Genomic DNA, 19,890 nt, shown 5'->3' with positions numbered 1-19,890 from the left:
TTTGGTTTCACTATTAGGTTAATCGATAGAATAGTTCCATTTTGTATAAAAATAAAAAAAAAAAATGCCATTTTTAGATACATTATAATGATTTATTTCTTTCTAGACATTGTCCGTCATCGGTGGACTGTTGATGATCGTTTACTTGGGACCCGGGGGTGTTTCTATGGACGAGCACAAAAAGCGGTGGTAGAACTATGTGATTCCAAGTAGTGAACATCTTGTGACAACAGGTTTATAAATCCAGAAAAACTGTCGACTCTTTTTTATACCATATATACGCGTTCCTTTTTTCTCTAAACATTAAAATATTGCAAAAGAAGAACCAACTGGAATTCAAGAGATCACTGTTATGTTGTTTACTAACAACTGCAAATGCGTGGTTAGTAAATGCTATACAAGTTTGGCTAGCCAATATTTATAATTTGGTAAATTTGTATAATTATTCTTTTTCTGTTCATTTTTTTAACCACTTTATTGGTCTAATCTGTGCTAATTTTTCCCATATATTTTACTGGTAACTTTATTACTATGATATAAATAGTATGCGTTATCAATTCTGCCTGACAGAAAATATATAACTACAACAATCAAGTAATAATTATAAATATTAATGATATAATACTACATAATAATTACTTGATACAGCATTCCAATTTTTACAAGATGCATTCGTGGATATCAGATTTCCTTAGAAGTTTAGCACAAATAGTGTACCAAAAGAAACATGCATATAAGAAATTGCATTGTTCTGTTTAAAGCCAGAAAGTAAAATTCTTTTACAATACCACTACAATGAGCCATAGTTTTTTTAAGACTTTCTCCTCCATTTAGATTTATCGAGCCATTGCTATTCTGTGTAGATGCAGAGAAAGTTCTTAAAACGCTTGCCAATCAACAGTATTATTTTATTTCATGTGTAACTTTTCTACTGTTTTTTTTTTATTTATAAATAAAGGGGTGCTTCGCCTAATGTTTAAATAGTTTAGAATATTAAAGGAAATAATAAATCAGGGGTTTAAAGAAAGAAAACAAGCCATAAAACAATACTTTCTTGTATTTGTATACATTATGACCAGTAAATAAGAATATCTTCGTAAATTTTATCATTTTAAAAATTTGTAGTCACTTGTTTGAAAAAAGTTATTATTTTGGGCATTATAATTAACAGAAAATCAAATAAACGTCTGTTAAAGCGAATAAATTAAAATATCTAGTATTAAATTTAAACATTGTGTTCAGGGATCTTTTGACTTTAGTTGGTTTTTCCAGTACACGAGACTTAGCGGTCAGATCGATGTAAAAATCAGTGTTATACACTTTTTTTACTTTTAAGCATTAAAAAAGAATTAATTTATACAAGATTTATTTTATAAAAAAAGATATGTATATACTCTATTGAGGAATTTTTGTGAATTTATTTTGACTTGGATTCAATCGGAACACCACGTTCCAAAGTTTGGTTCGGAAAAATGTCAGTTTTGCATGTGTATAGTCTACTACATATATTTTTATAATAAACTGTTTTGTTGAAGATTGTATTATTAATCACAAACACACACAAACATGTTTTATCCCTTTGATTAAGATTGTATTTTTCAGGTTTGTCGTTTTTTTATTTTTAGCTATAGAATGTCGACAATAGCAAAAGAAATTATTTTTTAATAGAATCAAAAAATTGTTAATTCTCAAATATCATTATCTTGGTTAGAAAAACTTTTAACCTTAGACTTTGCATATTGTAGATAAGGGGGTCGTTAGTCCTTGTAGACTTCCCCACACTGCCACATGAAAGATCTTTTGTGTACACCCGAAATCTATGATTGTGGCTTTCGGATAGGCTTTAGCGCGTGCTATCGAGTCTCTTGGATCCGGATCAAAGTGGTTTTCTTGATTATTTTTCGGTAGTTCCTTTTCATTCTGGAAAATAGTCTATATAAACTAGAGAACTTAGCAAATAAAAAGCTTTTTTCGTGACAGTCTTTGACACAGTTGTCATAATAACTGCTTTTGATAAATTTGGTGACAACAATGTATAATAAACAACGTATGCAAAAGATTAAACGTCATTTTTTACTTATAAACAATATATAATCAATGTAAGATCGCTTTTTCATTTTAAACACTAAAGATAAAAACTGGCAAATTACATGAAAAGTGATACAATTTTACTGAAAAAGCATAAAAAATCTTTTAAAATCACTGTTTGTAAATTTATGTTGGTTAGTTTGTTGTTAAGCTATTGCAAAAATTGCTTTAAAAGTCGATTTTTTGAAAATTATTAAGAACCTTTCTAAAAATGCACAAAAAACTTTAATTTTGCGTTATAATAGGGACAATACCACATGTATTCAGCTATAAAAATTTCAAGAAGTTTCACTTAACAGTTATTGCAAGATTGAAATTGTTTATCCCAGAAAGCTTTTATCTACAACGTTATTCTGCGTAAACTATTAGGTCTACATAAATTCTGAAAACAGAAAATTAATCAAATTAAAAAGAAAGGCTTACTTTTTTAAATTAAATCATTTAATGATTAAAAAATTATTGTTAAATATTGTAAAATAGGTTTACAAAAGTACTGTGATTTTAAGCTAATAAACATTTAAAATAACTCAGACGCATCAACATACAGAAAGTTAATTTTTTTATTCGGTATGTTTATACAAATTTGGAAAAAATTCAATGTTCTACTACCCTTAAAACCCAAGTTAGCTTTTTTTTATTTCTTGACTTTGCTGTTTTAAAAACTGAATTCATAAATGCAAAATAAAAGTCGCATTGTCTGTGGTTCTAATCAACAAAAATTGATGTTTTTTTTTTTAATTTAGGGTACCTCATTGCAGAGATTACAAAAATTCAATTAGTTAATTTGTGAGTTGTTTATTGAATGGAGTAATTTGTTTAAACCATGGACTAGGTACCTAAGTCTGACGTTACAATGGGTGGGGCTTAGAAAACCTTTCCAAACGTTTTACGTGCACTTCTCCTATAAGAAGTTGAAAATATTATTTTTTTTTTTTTAATTGTTTAAAGTCAGTCATTCTGTGCGATTGAGAGGTAAGAATATTAAAGTATTAAGGTTCATATTTTAATTATATTATGTTTGATTAAAACTTTAATTATTTCAAGGTAAACTCCATTCGCTTAGCTCGGACAAATTTTGACAGATTCATTGTCGGAAACCTACAACACAACAATTCCTACTTCTCAGTATTAATAGCTCAAGTATCCTGCTATTACAGACTTCTTTCTTTAAAAAAAGAAGAATTATTCTAAATAGTCGAAGTGTATACTAAACCCATCAAATTTTGGGTAGTATATATTTAAAAAATATATATTTAGTTGTTATAATTTAACATAACTATTTATTATATGGTGCAGATAAATAAATATTGATTGTCGGTAATTTGCAAAGTTCTATTTTATTTACTATTTAGTTTGTTTACTATTAATATTGGCTATGAGTACGGGTGCTTGGTTGTATAGTAATTTCCAGCCACTTTTAGTCTGTCAAAAAGTAACTAACTTCGCAAAAAAATAATTACTAAATTCACTAGACAGTTCGGACTGGGATTAGCGAACCGAGTTTATTTTGTTGTTGTTTTTATCAGGGTTATTTTAATGTAAATCAATAATTTTAGCCTAACATACAAATAGCCCAATTACATTTTAAATTATCTTTAAAAATCATGACAGGTACATAGTATAAATCTGAAAAGACAGTCACAGAATATCTGAAATATAAGCAATATTAAAACAAACTAACTACTTTTACCTCACTTTTAGATTTATCCACTTCTGTCTCTCTGAAATTTGAAATTTGAAAAGGGAATACAAAAAACTTGCATGTTTTTTGTTCACTGTAATGTTTACAGCTTGGAGCAAAGCACAAACCATTTTATGAATTAGATCGATGTAATAATAAAATAACAGTCCTTATTCACTTCTTAAACTACAGTCCTTATTAACTACAAAACGAATATATTTATCTTTTTATGGGATAAAATTACTGTCGCCTAAAAAAAATAAAACGTTAATTTAAATTTTTTTTAACTTCGTAAATAAATTCAATGATTTATTGATTAATTTTGAAATAATCCTGATAAAAACAACAAAATACCTTGAAATAAAGAAAAAACAATTAAAGTTTTAAACAAAACATAACATAACTGTGAACATAACATAAAATATGAACTTAGAGAGTAAATATCTTAATATTTTGATATTCTTACCTCACAAATTCACCAACAACAAAGAATACCAATCGCACAGAGTGAATGTTCATAACCAAAATAAATATTTATTTTGTAAAATTTTACTTTTCTCTTATTATTAATACTAGAAAAGGTTATGAAAATTTAGGTAACTTAAATATTTATATATTATAGTTATAAATATTTACAAAAAAATTTATTTTTTATTTGAAACTCAAATCTATACGTGTTAATTTTTCTTGAGTTATGCTTATTATTGTTACAATTACTTTTTTTGACTGAAAAATATATACATATACGCAAGTATATTTTAAACAAATTAATTGTTTACTAACTTTGTGTAACTATAAATAAAAAAACTAGTAAAATTAAGTATATAAATTGTAATTATATATACATATTAATTGCATAATTTTTATTTATGTACAAAGTTTATAACATTTAATTTGTGTAAAATATATTGTTTTCGAGAAAACGAAAAAGTAATTATAAAACATATTATTTATAACTATAATACATAAATTTTTAACTTGCTTATTATTTCATGACATTTTCTATTAATAATAAGAGAAAAGTAAAATTTTGCAAAATAAATATTTATTTTAAATTGTTTAAACACATTACTCGGGTGAATAAACAATTCACAAATTAACTAAAAGCATTTTTATAATCTATGCCACGAGGTACCCCAAATTAAAAAAAAGACATAAATTTTCGTTGATTTAAATCGAACATATTGCGACTTTTAGAAATTTGAATTTATGAATTCAATTTTTGAAACAGTAAAATCGTTTAGCTTTTAAACCCTTTATCCTTAACGCTTCATGGGTGGCTTATTTTTAAATTTTTGTGTAAACTTGAACTTTTAATCTTTCAAATGATTCTTTTTAAATTGTTTCCGGTGAATTTTAAAAAAGGGCCAACTCGGGTTTTAATTAATTTCCTACGTGTTATTGCATCTAGGTTGTTTTAATTTTTTATAAGCTTAAAATCACAGTACTTTTTCAAACCTATTTTACAATATTTAGCATAAACTTTTTAATCGTTATAGATTAGATAAAAACTTTTTGGGATAAACAATTTCAATTTTGCAAACTGTTAAGTAAAAAAAATTGATTTAAAAAATTTCCTTTATAAAAGATATAATAATAAAACCCTATCGGGCTACATCGCAGATCGTTTTCGGAATCACTATTCCATCATCAGTGCTATCTGGATGTACATGTTTGAAACCACTAAATATGTGGCTAAAACCCTTTAAATGTCGTTTGATTAACTTTGAATTACATCTTTGATATTTAAAAACTATGTATGTTTAAGTTACAAATGGAATTGATCACATGGCAACGTAGGACTCCACTGGGGTTGCTAGTCCTTAGACGAAGTGTCTGTGAGGACTTACTGATAGTTGTGAGCACTGTGTTGATAGATTTTTTAGAGATGTAATAGGTGGTTACCATGCATTGCCTCGAGGCCACGACGTAGACGTGGAAGTAGGATTCGTTTATACACTAGACAATCTGTGGACTTTGCCCAGCTGTTTATTGTGATAAGAGCATTGGCAAATAACTAAATTCCACAACCTACCCTTATATCGATTTTTCTCGGTGGCTCTATTGGATATATACCACGTGTGATTAGCGAATTTTTAAAGGGTAACCATTAGGCATCCTACAAAATCGTACGACTACGATAATCATAAGACAAAACGTTCATACTGACGCAAAGAAAAAATCTTTCAAATATGTTTCTTTGCACGACAAAAAAAATTTTTATATTGAAATTTTGATTAAAATGTTTACTTTTTCTAATGTCTTCTTCTAATACTTAGCCTTAATTTAAAATATTTTGTAATATACAAAACCTGATAAGAAACATTGTGACTGCCTTCAACGTAACCTTTTTTAAAATAACTTTCTGTTTCTTTTCTCTCCTCTCCTCTCCTCTTTCAGTTTCAGCATCATTTTACGCAGCCTTTGTCTTGTGCCCTCAAATCAGCTTTATAATAATAAACGAATGGAAAATTTCAGTTGTACTATTTTTATCAGCATTAGAATTATTACTTACTGACATATTTAAAACAAATCCCAAAACAAATGTTGACGTTCAATCACTACTATTGGTTTATTAAATTCCCTTCTTATTATTGGAAATAACGGTTATTGGAGCACAATCTTTTTACCAAGTAACACAACCACCGATATAAATGATTATAAAAAAAAAACTTAATAATTACAACAATTAACTGACTGAAATTACTGTTTCTATCTCAACTACCATACAATATATGAATAGTTTTCTTTACGTTAACGTGACTTTTTCAAATTGAATTCAGTCAGTTCACTAATTCAATATTCAGTTTTTTGTTACAATTTCTTTCTGCTCTTTTGTTAAACGGTCAAGTTACAAGTAGAATGAAATACAATCTACAACAAATTATTAAGAACTCTCATGTTAAATAAATATTTGTATATAAAAGATTTTTAAAGCCTTTAGGAATTTTCTAATTGTAGTTATAGCTGTAATACTCGTAGTACTTAAATTTTTACGTGTATTTAAATTTCTATTACAGCAATAATACAACTGCGATGAATACACGAGTATCACAATACATTGCACAATAATCGATGTTGTGCAATAATACAAATATATTTTGCAATATTATCAACAATATGTTGCACAGTAATTGATGTGTAATAACTATAAGTATCTAAAAGAATTCATTGGATCTACATTTAAGCTACTACATAAAATAACCGTATGTCAGCGTCTTGGTAAAAGTTATAGGCCACACAAATCTCTGTAATATGAACGATTGTAAAAAAACTATATATTGTAATATTTTTCGTCGTAAAGTCGTCGTATCAGTGCCATATTCGAATTATCAAAAAAAAACACTGACACGAAATGATTCTAATGCACAATATATTGCATTTGTAGAATATGGACCAGAAGAACCAGAAATTCAAAGAAGAATAGTAAAGGGAAACAAAGCTTACTTTTCACTCGCCCATGTGTTCCGCTCCAAAAACACACACTGGAGATCGAAAATCAGGGTCTACAAAACTACTATCAGACGATAGTATGTTACGGAAGCGAGACATGGATGATGGCAGAAGACACAAAACGAAAGCTGGAAGTCTTTGAACGAAAAGTCCTAAGGAAGATATTTGGACCTATTAACGAAAACGGAGTATGGAGATCCAGGTACAATGATGAACTCTACCAACTGTTCAAAGAGGCACCGATCTCACAATTAGTTAAACTTCAGAGACATCGATGGGCTGGTCATGTAGTGAGAATGGAGACTGAAAGATTGGTAAACAGAGTCCTAGATAGTAAAATGCAGGACGCAAGACCAAAAGAAAGGCCACGGAAAAGGTGGGAGGATGAACTGGTAGCGGACGCGTAAAATTTGCTAGACGTGAGAACCTGTAGAAGATTGGTATCGGACCGGCAAGGCTGGGGGCATAGTTTGGAGGAAGCCAAGGCTCGATTTGGGATGTAGCGTCATTGGAGAGAGAGAGAGAGAGAGAGAGAGAGAGAGAGAGAGAATAATAAATTATATTATTATGCATTTATATAATAAATATAAATACTTAGGTCATGAAATCCAAAGTGCTAGGGACAACCAAAGTGTTTAACTGCAAAGAAGAATCACTTTAGCATGGGCCGCATATGGAGCTCTATCAGACATCTTCAAGAGCAACGCATGCCAAATTATTTAAAAAAAAAAAACTTTCGACCAATGTGTGCTTCCAGTCAGGACTTACGGCGCTGAAACACTTTCTTTAACCCAGACTACAGTAACCAAACTCAGAGTAGCCCAAAGACAAATGGAACGCTCGCTACTGGGACTGACTCTCAGAGACAGAGTTAGAAACAAAGAAATAAGGAGGACAAGCGTCACAGATGAGGACACATAGAGCGCACAGCATGGTTTAAGTGGAACTGGGCGGGCCATGTGGCCATAATGAATGACGGGCAGTGGTCGCAAAAAATTACAGTGTGGAGACCACGAGCTGACAGAAGAAGCAGAGGTAGACAACCTACACGATGGACAGATGACGTCAACAGAATCGCTGGGAATTGACTGCAGGAAGCTCAAGATCGACAGGACTGGAAGAAATTAGGGGAGGCCTATGTTTAATTTTGGAAGTAGAAGGCTGGATGATGATGATATACATAATAAACTGAATCGAATGTAAAAGATATTAAAATGTTCAATGTGCTTCGCACATGTGCTAATGTAGTCGGTATTTTAGGCCACGTTGAGTTGCCCCGAACTGAGTCAACTGATGTGGACCAAAAAAGTACGAAAAACAAAAAAAAGACACTAAGGAAATGGGCCAAATATTTCTTTATTGATAGGGAGATGTAAACTCACGAAAACCTTTTTAGACACATAGGATGACTTATTCGACTCCTCGCTTTTGCTACTCGAAGTGTTTACTTGATGTTTCAGTTCATTTTTGAAGTTCAAATTTTCGCTATAGACCTACAACTTTTATTTTTCCATTACCTGCCATATAATGAAACATTCATATGGCGGCCAAGATACTGTCCTTCTAAGCCAGAGCGCTCGGGTTCGATTCTCGGCCCCAACAACGGCATTTTCATTCCTAAAAATGATAACGAGCCGTCCCCGTTCTTCGCAGGCCACGTAAAGCCGTCGGTCCCCCTGGGCTAGCTACCTGAAACAGAGTTAAATATGCAATTGGCGCCGGAATAATCCGAAAGGATCTTCCTGACAAAAATGCCATATCTTCTTTACGTACCGTCTACGCGGGAGATATTTGCAACTATCATGGCTATCCTGATCTTAGATCAAAAAAAGATGCATGTATTGACTATCTAAACAAGTTATATACAGAGAAACAACAAAATAACGTTGGAACCACCGTACGACGTTGGAAATTACCATAAACAAAAATGTCCATATAAGCAAAAAGGAAGTACAAAAAAAACTTCAACTACAAAAAATGAAGTTTGGAAAATGGTGGAGCGGCAATTACGGATCAACTGACTACATTAATTAACAATATTATGAGTCACAATAAAATACCAAGAGAATGGAGGACAAGCGAGCTAATCCTATTATTCAAAAAAGGCGATAAGAAACAACCAAAAAACTGTAGAGATATTAACTTGCTAAATGCTACCCTGAAACTTACCATTAAAATTTTGCAAGGACGAATAAATTCCTCATTCCTATGTTTTATCGACTGGAAGAAAGCATTTGACAAAGTGAGGCTTAAAGATGTAATACATCTCTTTTATAATAAAGAGATCCCGCTAGATATTATAAAAATAATTAAAAACATATATCAAAACAACAAGAAATAAAATAATAAGATTAAAGTCAGAATAGATGGACAAATTACGGAATTGATATTCGGATCATATCAGAAATATCCGAAAATCCAAACTGATTTTCGGATATTTCTTTTTCTTCGCGTATTTATCCATCCATTACTCTCAAGAGATCTTCTGAAAATTGGAATCATATTCCATTAAACCGAAACTATAGCTTCGACACGTTAATGATACTTTTATCACTGGCTTTGCGGCCAAAACACCTTTTCTCGATCATCTGAAAAGAATTATAAATCTGAGGTGTTGGTCATAGGAAATAATCTACCCGTCTCGAGGTGTTGGTCATTCGTAGGCAGGATGGTTGATTGGGTCTGTGGTATATAGAAAACGGACCCATACAAATTATTATTTACATGCTTCATCACATCGCAAAAAGTTCTGTATTATCTCACCCATCAGACAATTTTAAATACGAACTTTCCTATGTTCAAAAGAGCATTACTTTGAACGGAAAAAAGACCATTATTTTGTTAGACTGCTAGACAGTTCTTTTCAATCTGTACATCCAAATGTTTGTTGTTTTTGTTGACTTACGGCAAAAAATTAAAACTTACATATCACAGATGAACAGCCTTTGTACTGTGTTATTGAATAGACCAAATATTGTAGCAAATTCTTTTAAGAGTTGAAAATATTGCTAAGTTGTATCTCTGCACAAAAAGTTTAAGTGCTACATGTTATTTAAGATGTATGTATATATTTTTAGCAGTACTTATATACTGATTTTTATAAATAAAATCAAAAGCTTTATTGCTATAGACATGCAAGATTACTATAAATAAATGTGTATTTATTTACATATGTTAGACTGTTAGATAAAAAGTATTCATAATCCTTTTGCAATCAAAATTATACTAGATTTTATGAGATCTACTATATTTCCAAAGCCTTGTTTTAAAACATTTATTCTCATATTTTCAACAGATAGTGTGGGGATCACTGGATCTATGAACAAAAGGCGCACAACGTGAACAAAAAGTGGTTAGTAAAAATGTAGGACGATTCTAAAGCACATTTTAAAGGATTCTCTTTAGTTTACCTATTCCTTACTGGATGTTTGCGATCATATATATGAATATGTTTGTCTGTCACAGTGTCATAAGTTCCCTGATAGTTATAAGGCCCGTCCGTTGTAGATTTCCAAGAAGTTGTTCAGTCACGTGGGTCTTCACCTGAAACTTCCTTTGTATATACCCTAAACCTATGATTTGAATCAAAAGATCTAGACTTCTAAGAATGTCTATTATCCGTTGCGTAGATACGTTTATTACTTGATGAAGTTCTAAAAATAACTGTTCCAGGTATTTGTGGCGCTAGCGAACAGTTACCCTGCAATTTCAGACAATATTTTGGGCTGTTCCTCTACCTTGTCGCAGAATCTGTATTTTCTCTGTGCATATTGCCCATTTTACTCAGATGATATCTGAGTGAGCAAGGTCCAGTGAGAACACCTATGATTATTCTAAATTCGCCTTTCTGGAGCTCTAAGATTATTTTCACGTAGCAGAGAGTTTCAATTACATTTTTGTTTTCGTTTTTCCTGAAATATTTTCCTAATAGGCTGCACTAATTTCCTTTTCCCATTTTCACACATCTTCTACTATAAAACTTTTGGCATGCTTCTGGTTCGATAAAAATGGTATTAGCTCCTTGTTTAGCAATATCGTCACTATCGAGGTTTTTGTGACCTGGAACCAAATTTATTGTTAGACTTCTCAATTGCCTAAGAAACTATTTTCGTTTCCAAATTGCTAGGGACTCACAAGCTGCTTTAAAGAGTCTTTAGTCTTGACTGTTAGAGGCCATCAATAGTTTGAACTGAGGGGTTATTTCAGCTCTTGATCACAAAAATGTAGTGTTAAGAACATTATCCCCTACTCACAGTCTTTCGTGTATTTTTGACTCATCAGTATAAGTGAGGGTCGCTCAGGTGATCTGAACGATTTCGCTTAGTGTTAACTAACACTTATCTATAACGACATTTATGGGAGTTCCAAATCTCTTTTTTGGAGACCCGTCTATACTCTTTCGAATAAATATATTGCTTCCAAAGAACTTTTTCCTATTCCTCGTTTATCCTCATACTTTTTTTCGGTTATAAACCGTAGGTTTATTTTGGAATTATAATTATGTGGCCAAGGAGTTTATTTTTTACTAGATTAGCAACGTCCTTTCACAATCGACGTAAGATCTCTTCGTTCCTTGTTATATCTATTCGTGGCACTCTTAGTAAACCACGATACGTTCACATTTTAAATACCTCCATATAGACTATACCTCCATAACAAATACATATAGACTAGATACTTGACTTCCATTCCGTACTCAAGCATATTCAACTAGTGTAAAATGATATACAGGAAAGCAGCTTGTATATGTGGAGTAAAACAGAACAAAAGAATCTTATCATCATCATGTTGCTACAGCCCTTAAAGGGCCCCGATCTTCTCAAGCTTTATGCGCCATTCTCTCTGTCCCTTGCTTGGATTTGCCAATTGGCAACAGGATCTTGTATCTAGTAATAAAAGAAGAAGTCTCTATAACGAAAACACCAACATTGATAAGGTTACAACATATCAAAGATTATCATTTTCATTGGTGCTACGGCCCTATTTGAGCCTCGACTTTCTTCAGCTTATTTCTTCATTTGGCCCTATTCATTGAAGATTGGTGTCAGTTTGGTCCACAGATTTTTCTGGCATCCTTATTTATATAATGCGTCCATCTCAACATTGGTCTACCTGGTCGTCTAGTTCACTCGAGTTTCGACAATAATTTTCCCTCAAATTTAGTCTTGCAGGGTAGCTTTTTAAAGCATTTATTACTCTGGCTCATTACTCTGGCTAGATGCCGTGCACTATGTAGGCGTATAATTTTTATTTCTACATATTTGTCTTCGCCTTTTCGTTGTATTTTTTGTATAGTCAGAAATTACATATATCGACGACGCCAAATTCCATTATCATTTAATTGGGCCAAATATTTTTCTCTCGGATATTAATAGTCTGTTTTCATCTGTATTAGAAAGAAAACACCCATGTCTCTTAGAGCCATACATTAGTGTAGTAGTGGGAGTATTAAGATTCTGTATACCATTATCACATATCTAACGATAGGCAAAAAAACGGGTGTGGCAGTCCAGTGGGACTGCCTGTAGAAGTTATACTTCTATACACGCGTCCGCCGTTACAAATTTATATGGGAGTCAATCTGCATAATCATTACATATGTAATGCTGTAGGTAAGAGAGAGCAGAAAAAGAAACAGAATTAGGTATATAGTTATATGGTGCATCGTTTGCTGTATAGAAACAACATTTCACCTGTACTAGGAGTATAGTAAATGAAGGATTGAATCAATATTTTGATGAAAATGTATATTTTTATTTTCATATAATATGTATGAAAGGAGTTGAATGCAAAAAAAATATTACACATACTCTGCAGTAAAATTCATTGTTTATTTTGTTATTAATATAAAAATACAATACAATATACTGCAACATAATTCAATATAATAATACAATACAAAATAAAATGCAACATTCATAAGTATTTAAAAATGACAATATACATAAGTTACGCATATGTTTAATTTACCATGATAATAATATTAATAAAAAATAATAATAATATTAATAAATATTAAATATATTTACAAAAGGAACATTTTTATTCTCGAGAGAGAAAGAGAGAGAAAATATATCTTCTGTCTCTCTCTTACCTATATCTTACATATGTAATGATTTTGTCGATTCACTCCCATACAAATTTCCAACGTCGAACGCGCATATAGAAGTATAACTTAAAAAATGTTTGTGGAAGATAAAAGTAAAAAACCAACAACTCGGATTATGTTGTAAATTTTCATTTTATTTTAAAATTTCGCATTTTTGCGTATATTACATATATTAATAAGATGAACATGGGGTTTTTAAATATTTCAAAAATAAAAAAGGAAATTCGTATTGCGATTCGAACTCACATATACCAGCGTATTAACAAAACATGCAAAAAATTTGCCAATTAGACATAACAGTAATGTATTACAAAATTGACAGTTCTCGGTCCTACATTCTCGAGAGAGAAAATATATCTTCTGTCTCTCTCTTACCTATATCTTACATATGTAATGATTTTGCCGATTCACTCCCGTATAAATTTCCAACGTCGAACGCGCGTATAGAAGTATAACTTCAAAAAATCAGGGTTTGATGTCAATATTGAGAGTAAATGGAAATAAAATGTCAAAGTCGTTTACTTTAGAAGTATAGTACATGGTTGAATGGTCATTACGGCAAGGTCGGTAATGTTTAACTGTTACAAGAATTTATCTACCGCCAAATAACAAAAGCAGTTTATTTTCTATTTGAGAATGATTTCACGGACTGAAAATCGAAACTTTGAATTGAATCTGCAATTGTAATTAAAATTATTGTAGTTTTTTATTATCGAAAATGAGCAGATAAATTGTTTTGTATGGGCTTTCAATGTTTTTTAATTTAAAGTTTCTGGTTTTCTAATATAAAGTCTATGTTTCAGATTTTGTTACTAACTTCACAAAGATTACTTTTGTGTATTTTGTTTTTATTAAGTATGCTGAATAACATGCGCGACCCAACTTAATTCGGCTTATAATGGTTATGTTTTTGCGGTTATAGTCATATTAATTGTACCAAGGTTTTTCCTCAATTTAGTTCTAGTCTTGTGTATCATATTGGATTTGTAAAACAGTACTCTTACCACAAGTAGGACCATTTCGTTATATTTTTTTTTATATTTGTATTGTTCTTCGATTGTTAATTCGTAATGTATTTCTTCGCCCATCTGTATGTTTTCTATCGTAGTTTTATCTGCAAGTTCATTGGTTGTTATCCCTTTGTGTGCTTTTAAACAAAAAAAAATATTTTTATTTTGGTCTTGTAATTTTTTTAGAATGGTTTCAATGCTTTGTTTTAGATTGTGTAGATGAGTATTTATTAACTTAATATTTGTTTATGTATTTGGATTTCGATACTACTCTAAAATTTGGTGTATAACTATATTATCCCATTATTCTAAATCGATTTAATCAATTTGTTCTTTTGTTGGTCTCAGGGTCACATTTCGTAATCCTTCACAAATAAGAGGAGATTGAGTTTCTTTGCATTAGCAGTGTCAGTTAAATCATATCTGTTCGTCAGAAGATCATTCATAAAAATGATGTTTCAGATCTACTGGAGGTTCGATGGTTTCTGCTCTTAAAGCTTCAACAGGTGTTGATTTTATTGAACCCATACATTCTTCTTATTATAACCTTCTTCTTAAACCCATACATATTGTGGTTTATGTCCAAAAACATATAGTAGTTTCGTCCTCATAAAACAAAGAATCTCAATATTGCTTTCTTGGTATAATTTGCTGAATGCGATCGATGTGATCTATCGAAGAATTGATATCGATAAATGGCGATATCGTACTTTTTTTAAACGTTTCATACCGATCTTGAAGTAATGATATATTATGAAATATACTATGAATGTCATTTTAACAAGATTGGAATATCTTTGGAAACATTCTATATGCATCATATTAAAATCCTTGTGACAAGAAACTGAACTGGGCATCAATCAATATTACTTATTAGTCATACTATATATTTGTTACTTTAGCGGTTTATAATTCTTAGTCCTCATGGAATCTTTATGATAGTTCACATAAATGACAAATACATGTGAAAAAAGTATACTCAAATTTTGTTTGCAAAAGAAATTTGACATATATTTAAATGTTTGTTTTATTTTTTTTACGTTTACGCTCAAATGCATATACGATTCTTCCATGTATTTTCGTTATATTTTAGATTTTTATGCTATAGAGTGGGTTGTTAATAGGAATTGTAATAAATTACATATTTTTACAATTATTATGTTTAGTTTTTTTAACATGGAAAACCATGATAAAGGCATTATTACGAGTTGTTTAGACGTGTAGACGTTTTCACACTGCGACCTGAAGACCTTTTGTGTACACAATACATCTATTTTTGCGCTGCTTATGCTTGCTTACTGGACCTTTTTTGGTATTTCCTGAGCTTCATAGCTGTTGCCCTGACTACTTTGAAGTAATTCCTCTTCAACTTCGGCTTCCTTAGTTTTCGGATGACTGAAGTTGTTTTTTTGTTGTTCTTTGTCCATTCTTGTCCCAGGAGAAGCTAGGAAGTGGATGGTTACTCCCGTCAGAGGGCCTTATGCAGAATAAACAGAATGCAAATTAGTGAATATTACAAATTGTTTGTACAATAAACAGTTAGTTTAAAATTTCTCTTCTGATGAAGCCGTTGTCCAGTAAATTATATAAATAGCAAAAGAAGTGTTATTTTGTGCGGATATTGACATAGAGTGGTCATTTGATAACACTTCATTAGATTTTCGTTCTATGATCAAATGTTTTAAATTCATGCTAACTAGTGGGAATATAATTACCTACCTTGGAGATCAGTCAACCACAATAAAGATCCTCTTCTTCCTAAAATATCGTCAACTAATGGTTGACGATCTCTTAATAAAGCTTAAAAGAAAATATCTTCGTACTGAAGGCTATCCAGATGATCTAGTAATAGTTGTTCTAGGTAAGCATGCCAGTGTTATTTGGTTGAAAGGTTAAGTACCGCGAGGTTATCCTTAAGAGAAAAATTAAGTAAAATACACAGCTGGCAAGTATAACCACTAAAGATTCATTTGAGGGGTCCAGTGCATAAACCAATCAAGTCCTTTTTTTAGTAAAACGAGTTCTTGTACAGTTTAAAATCCTTAATCTTCCAGTGCATAAAGCAGCTTGCTATGTACTGTATTCATATTGCAAATTCCCAACATAAACAAGTTATCGAGGCCAGACACGCACGTGTTCCGACGATATTCGCCTTCTCATTCGCCAAGAGACTTAAATATAGTTTATCGCCTGAGCGAGAATAATTGTCATTTTACAGTTCCAAACTGCTCAGTTTGATTATACTCAAATTGTAGCGTGTTATTGTTGAGTTATTTACAGCTAGTATGTAGTAAACTTTTAGTCTCCAAACACAAAGTAGGAAAATATAAAACAGAATTACTCAAGAATGAAGATGAAGCATCCTAATACCTCTCTTCAAAAAGAGGGATAAATCAGACCTGGAACATTACAGAGGAATTAATTTATTAAACACAACACTAAAATTAACAACCAAAGTAATAACAAATAAATTGAATGAAATTATAACACTGGCAGATGAACAAGGTTTTAGGTCAGGAAGATCACGCACCGACGCATATTTATAATGAGGCAAGTGCAGGAAAAATCATTCGAATACACTAAACCGGCATACCTATGTTTCGTGAACCTTAAGAAGGCATTTGATCGAGTCAAATTAAAGAACGTTATCCACTTATTGTACGTAAGAGAGATACCTCGAGGAATAATCAAAACGATCGAAAATATCTACCAAAACAACACAATTAAAGTAAAAGTAGATGAAGAACTAACTGACCCTATTGAAGTTAGCAATGGGATGAGACAGGGAGAGTCCTCTATCGTTGAACCTGATTATGGATGAAATAATAAAAAAAATATGAATTAAAAAATGATACCAAATGGGAGAAAAACAACTTAAAATAATCTACTATACAGACGACGCAATACTACTCTCTCAAAGCGAAGATGATTTACAACGTGTACCTCACCAACCTATCTATATAAAAGGCTAGGATGACAAGTCACACTGTTTGTCCAGTAAGGTAACTACGCCACCTAGGAAAGAAATCTGAACTACCAACATCTGACATTTCAATCTTGAAACGATACGGTTGATGTATAGCTAAAATTCATTCTACAAATTGATGATTCAAATATACTTAATCGGAAATTTTACTACTTCACAGTAATTAATTTTTTCGCAAAATTGCTAAAAATATAGGTTACTGTAATTGTAAGATAAGATCAATGACGTATAATATATCTGTTTATTATACGTCATTGGGTAAGATACACATACACTAACTATAAAAATAAAATCACGTTTAACAAACGTCAACATTTTACCAAAATAAAATAAAATTGAAACTAAATAAAATTAAATAGCAATTAAGTAGAATTAAATAAAATTAATTAAAAGCTATACCGGTAAAAATGCTGCTATACCGTTTCTGCTTCATTTCCCATTAAAAATCTCATAAGAAAATGCTAAAGTTCATTCTGCTCATTTTTTGAGCGTTTTAGTATGACATATGATACATCATTGGAAAGGAGAGGGGGTAGCGGATATGTTAAGACAGAAAAAACACACATTGCGGCATTGCCAAAAGGACATTACATTATATCTCCTTTGTTATCGGTTCGATTGGAGCATGTGATGCGTTAAATGAAAGGGAAAGATATAAAGAATATATTAAGATAGAAAAATCAAACAAGGCGACTACCAAAAGGGCACTACACAGTTTCTTTATTATTAATGAATGTAAGTTACATACGAGATATATAAAATAGTTTAACTAGAAGACAAATTTTGATTTATTAACTTAAAAAGAAGACCTCTGGCTGAGTACAAAATAAACAACTGATCGAATCCTAACATTCGACATAGCAAATGAAAGGGGAGGGTATAACGAATATATTCAGATACAAAAAAAAACAAAGAAACTATTAAAAGGGCACTACAAATCATCTTCGTTATTAATGAACGTATAGCGACATACGAAATATATGGCACTATGGATGATAATAGGCATATTTGCTTTAATATAAAGCATAAGATATATATAAGGTAAATTTGCTTTATTGACCTGAAGAAGGTTACAAAATAAACTGACATTACAAAATAAAAAATTAGCCTAATACTGGCATATGACACATCAAATCAAACGACGTGAGACGTATAGTACATATATATAATGTATATAGCGTGCCATCAATATATATATATATATATATATATATATATATATATATATATATACATATACAGGGTATAGTAAAAAACATGATGTCAGGTCACATGTGCACCAGGTCATACTTTATATTTACTTTATTTATGTGCAAAAAGTTTATTATCCCGTCTCATGCGACGGGCAAAGTCACTAGTTTAATATAAAAGCAAGAAAATTTAACATTTTAATTTCCCCAAAAAAGTCAAAATGCCTGGTTCTAACAGCAAATTTACTAAGATGTAAATTGGAGCTAGAAGGTCACATAATAGAACAAGTGGTGGAGTTTAAATATCTAGGCATCACATTATCTAGCTACGGAAAGCTCGAAACCGAAGTGGAAAATCAAGTGAATAGAGCAAAAAGAGCCGCAGGTTGCCTAAATGAAACAATATGGAGAAATAAAAATATCAGAAAAGAAATGAAAGGCAGAAATTACAAAACAGTCATCAGACCAATAATGACATACTCGGCAGAAACTTGATCTGAGACAGAGAGGACAAAAAGGATGTTAGAAACAGCAGAGATGAAAATCCAATAGAAAAATTGATAGTAAAACACTATGGGACAGAGCTAGAAGTACAGATATACGACGTAGATGCAGGGTGGAGAACATCAAGAACTGGTAAAGAAATAGAAGAGTAGAATCGAACGATCATATAAGCCGAATAACAACAAATAGAGTAGTAAAGACGGCAAGAGATGGTTCCCCAAAAGGAAGACCACGTAAACGATGGAACCTCAACTTACTGGGGGCACATTGAAAAACAGACAGTCATGTCTATATAAAAAGAAGAAAAAAAACAAAGTATTTATTCATCAAAAGTAAAAATAGCTTGTGGTAATCACTTGGATAAAGGTAAGAGAAACCAATATTTTAAATTATTCTGGACTCGAAAAGGTATACAGAATGCAGTTTCATAACTTTACTTATACTTTTGATAACGTTGATTTTAGTACAATACATATTATTTTTCTCTATGCTATTTTGACCTTCTCTTAATCAATTACCTTAAGTTATTGAGGATAAATAGAACAAGAAAAATGTTAAGCACTGATACAGCAGACGAACTCTTTGAGATTGATGTAACCCTCAGTCCACTTAAAGAAGACCCGTTAAGTGACATTTTGACGTTAAAACGAAGGAAATCATCATAAATGTATTTAAAACGGAAATGCAGGAGAACCCTACAGAGTCGAAAAGTGCGAGTTCTATTAGAGTAGCAGATGAAACAGCTACTGGTATTGTTTCTCCATTACTTTAGAATGTGCATTTTCACTGTGTGGTTCAAGAATATGAAAATACGGGAACATTGTCGACACCAAAACCAATGAGCAGTAAAAATATTATTAACTCCCTTG

The 19,890-nt window shown here is 31.3% G+C and overlaps 1 protein-coding gene and 1 long non-coding RNA gene across 2 annotated transcripts in view; one reads left to right on the top strand and one right to left on the bottom strand.

Moving 5' to 3' along the window:
• Positions 1 to 1,534, top strand: part of Surf4 (Surfeit locus protein 4) — a 33,747-nt gene extending 32,213 nt beyond the window's left edge. The window contains exon 5 of the mRNA XM_072543786.1: positions 107 to 1,534. Within this exon, the coding sequence (XP_072399887.1) occupies positions 107 to 193 (87 nt within the window). The 3' untranslated portion in view covers positions 194 to 1,534. The remainder of the gene's footprint in view (positions 1 to 106) is intronic.
• On the bottom strand, positions 443 to 15,492 carry LOC140450270 (uncharacterized). Its single transcript, XR_011952000.1, has 2 exons — positions 819 to 15,492; positions 443 to 776 (listed from the first exon to the last, which is right to left on the bottom strand). It is a non-coding gene; the product is annotated as an uncharacterized lncRNA (long non-coding RNA).
• Between the last annotated feature and the right edge of the window lie 4,398 nt (positions 15,493 to 19,890).

Source organism: Diabrotica undecimpunctata, chromosome 1, assembly GCF_040954645.1.
Source record: "Diabrotica undecimpunctata isolate CICGRU chromosome 1, icDiaUnde3, whole genome shotgun sequence".
Classification (NCBI taxonomy): Eukaryota; Metazoa; Arthropoda; class Insecta; order Coleoptera; family Chrysomelidae; genus Diabrotica; species Diabrotica undecimpunctata.
The sequence above is the reverse complement of the archived record's forward strand: the minus strand, read 5'-3'. Positions and strand labels throughout refer to the sequence as shown.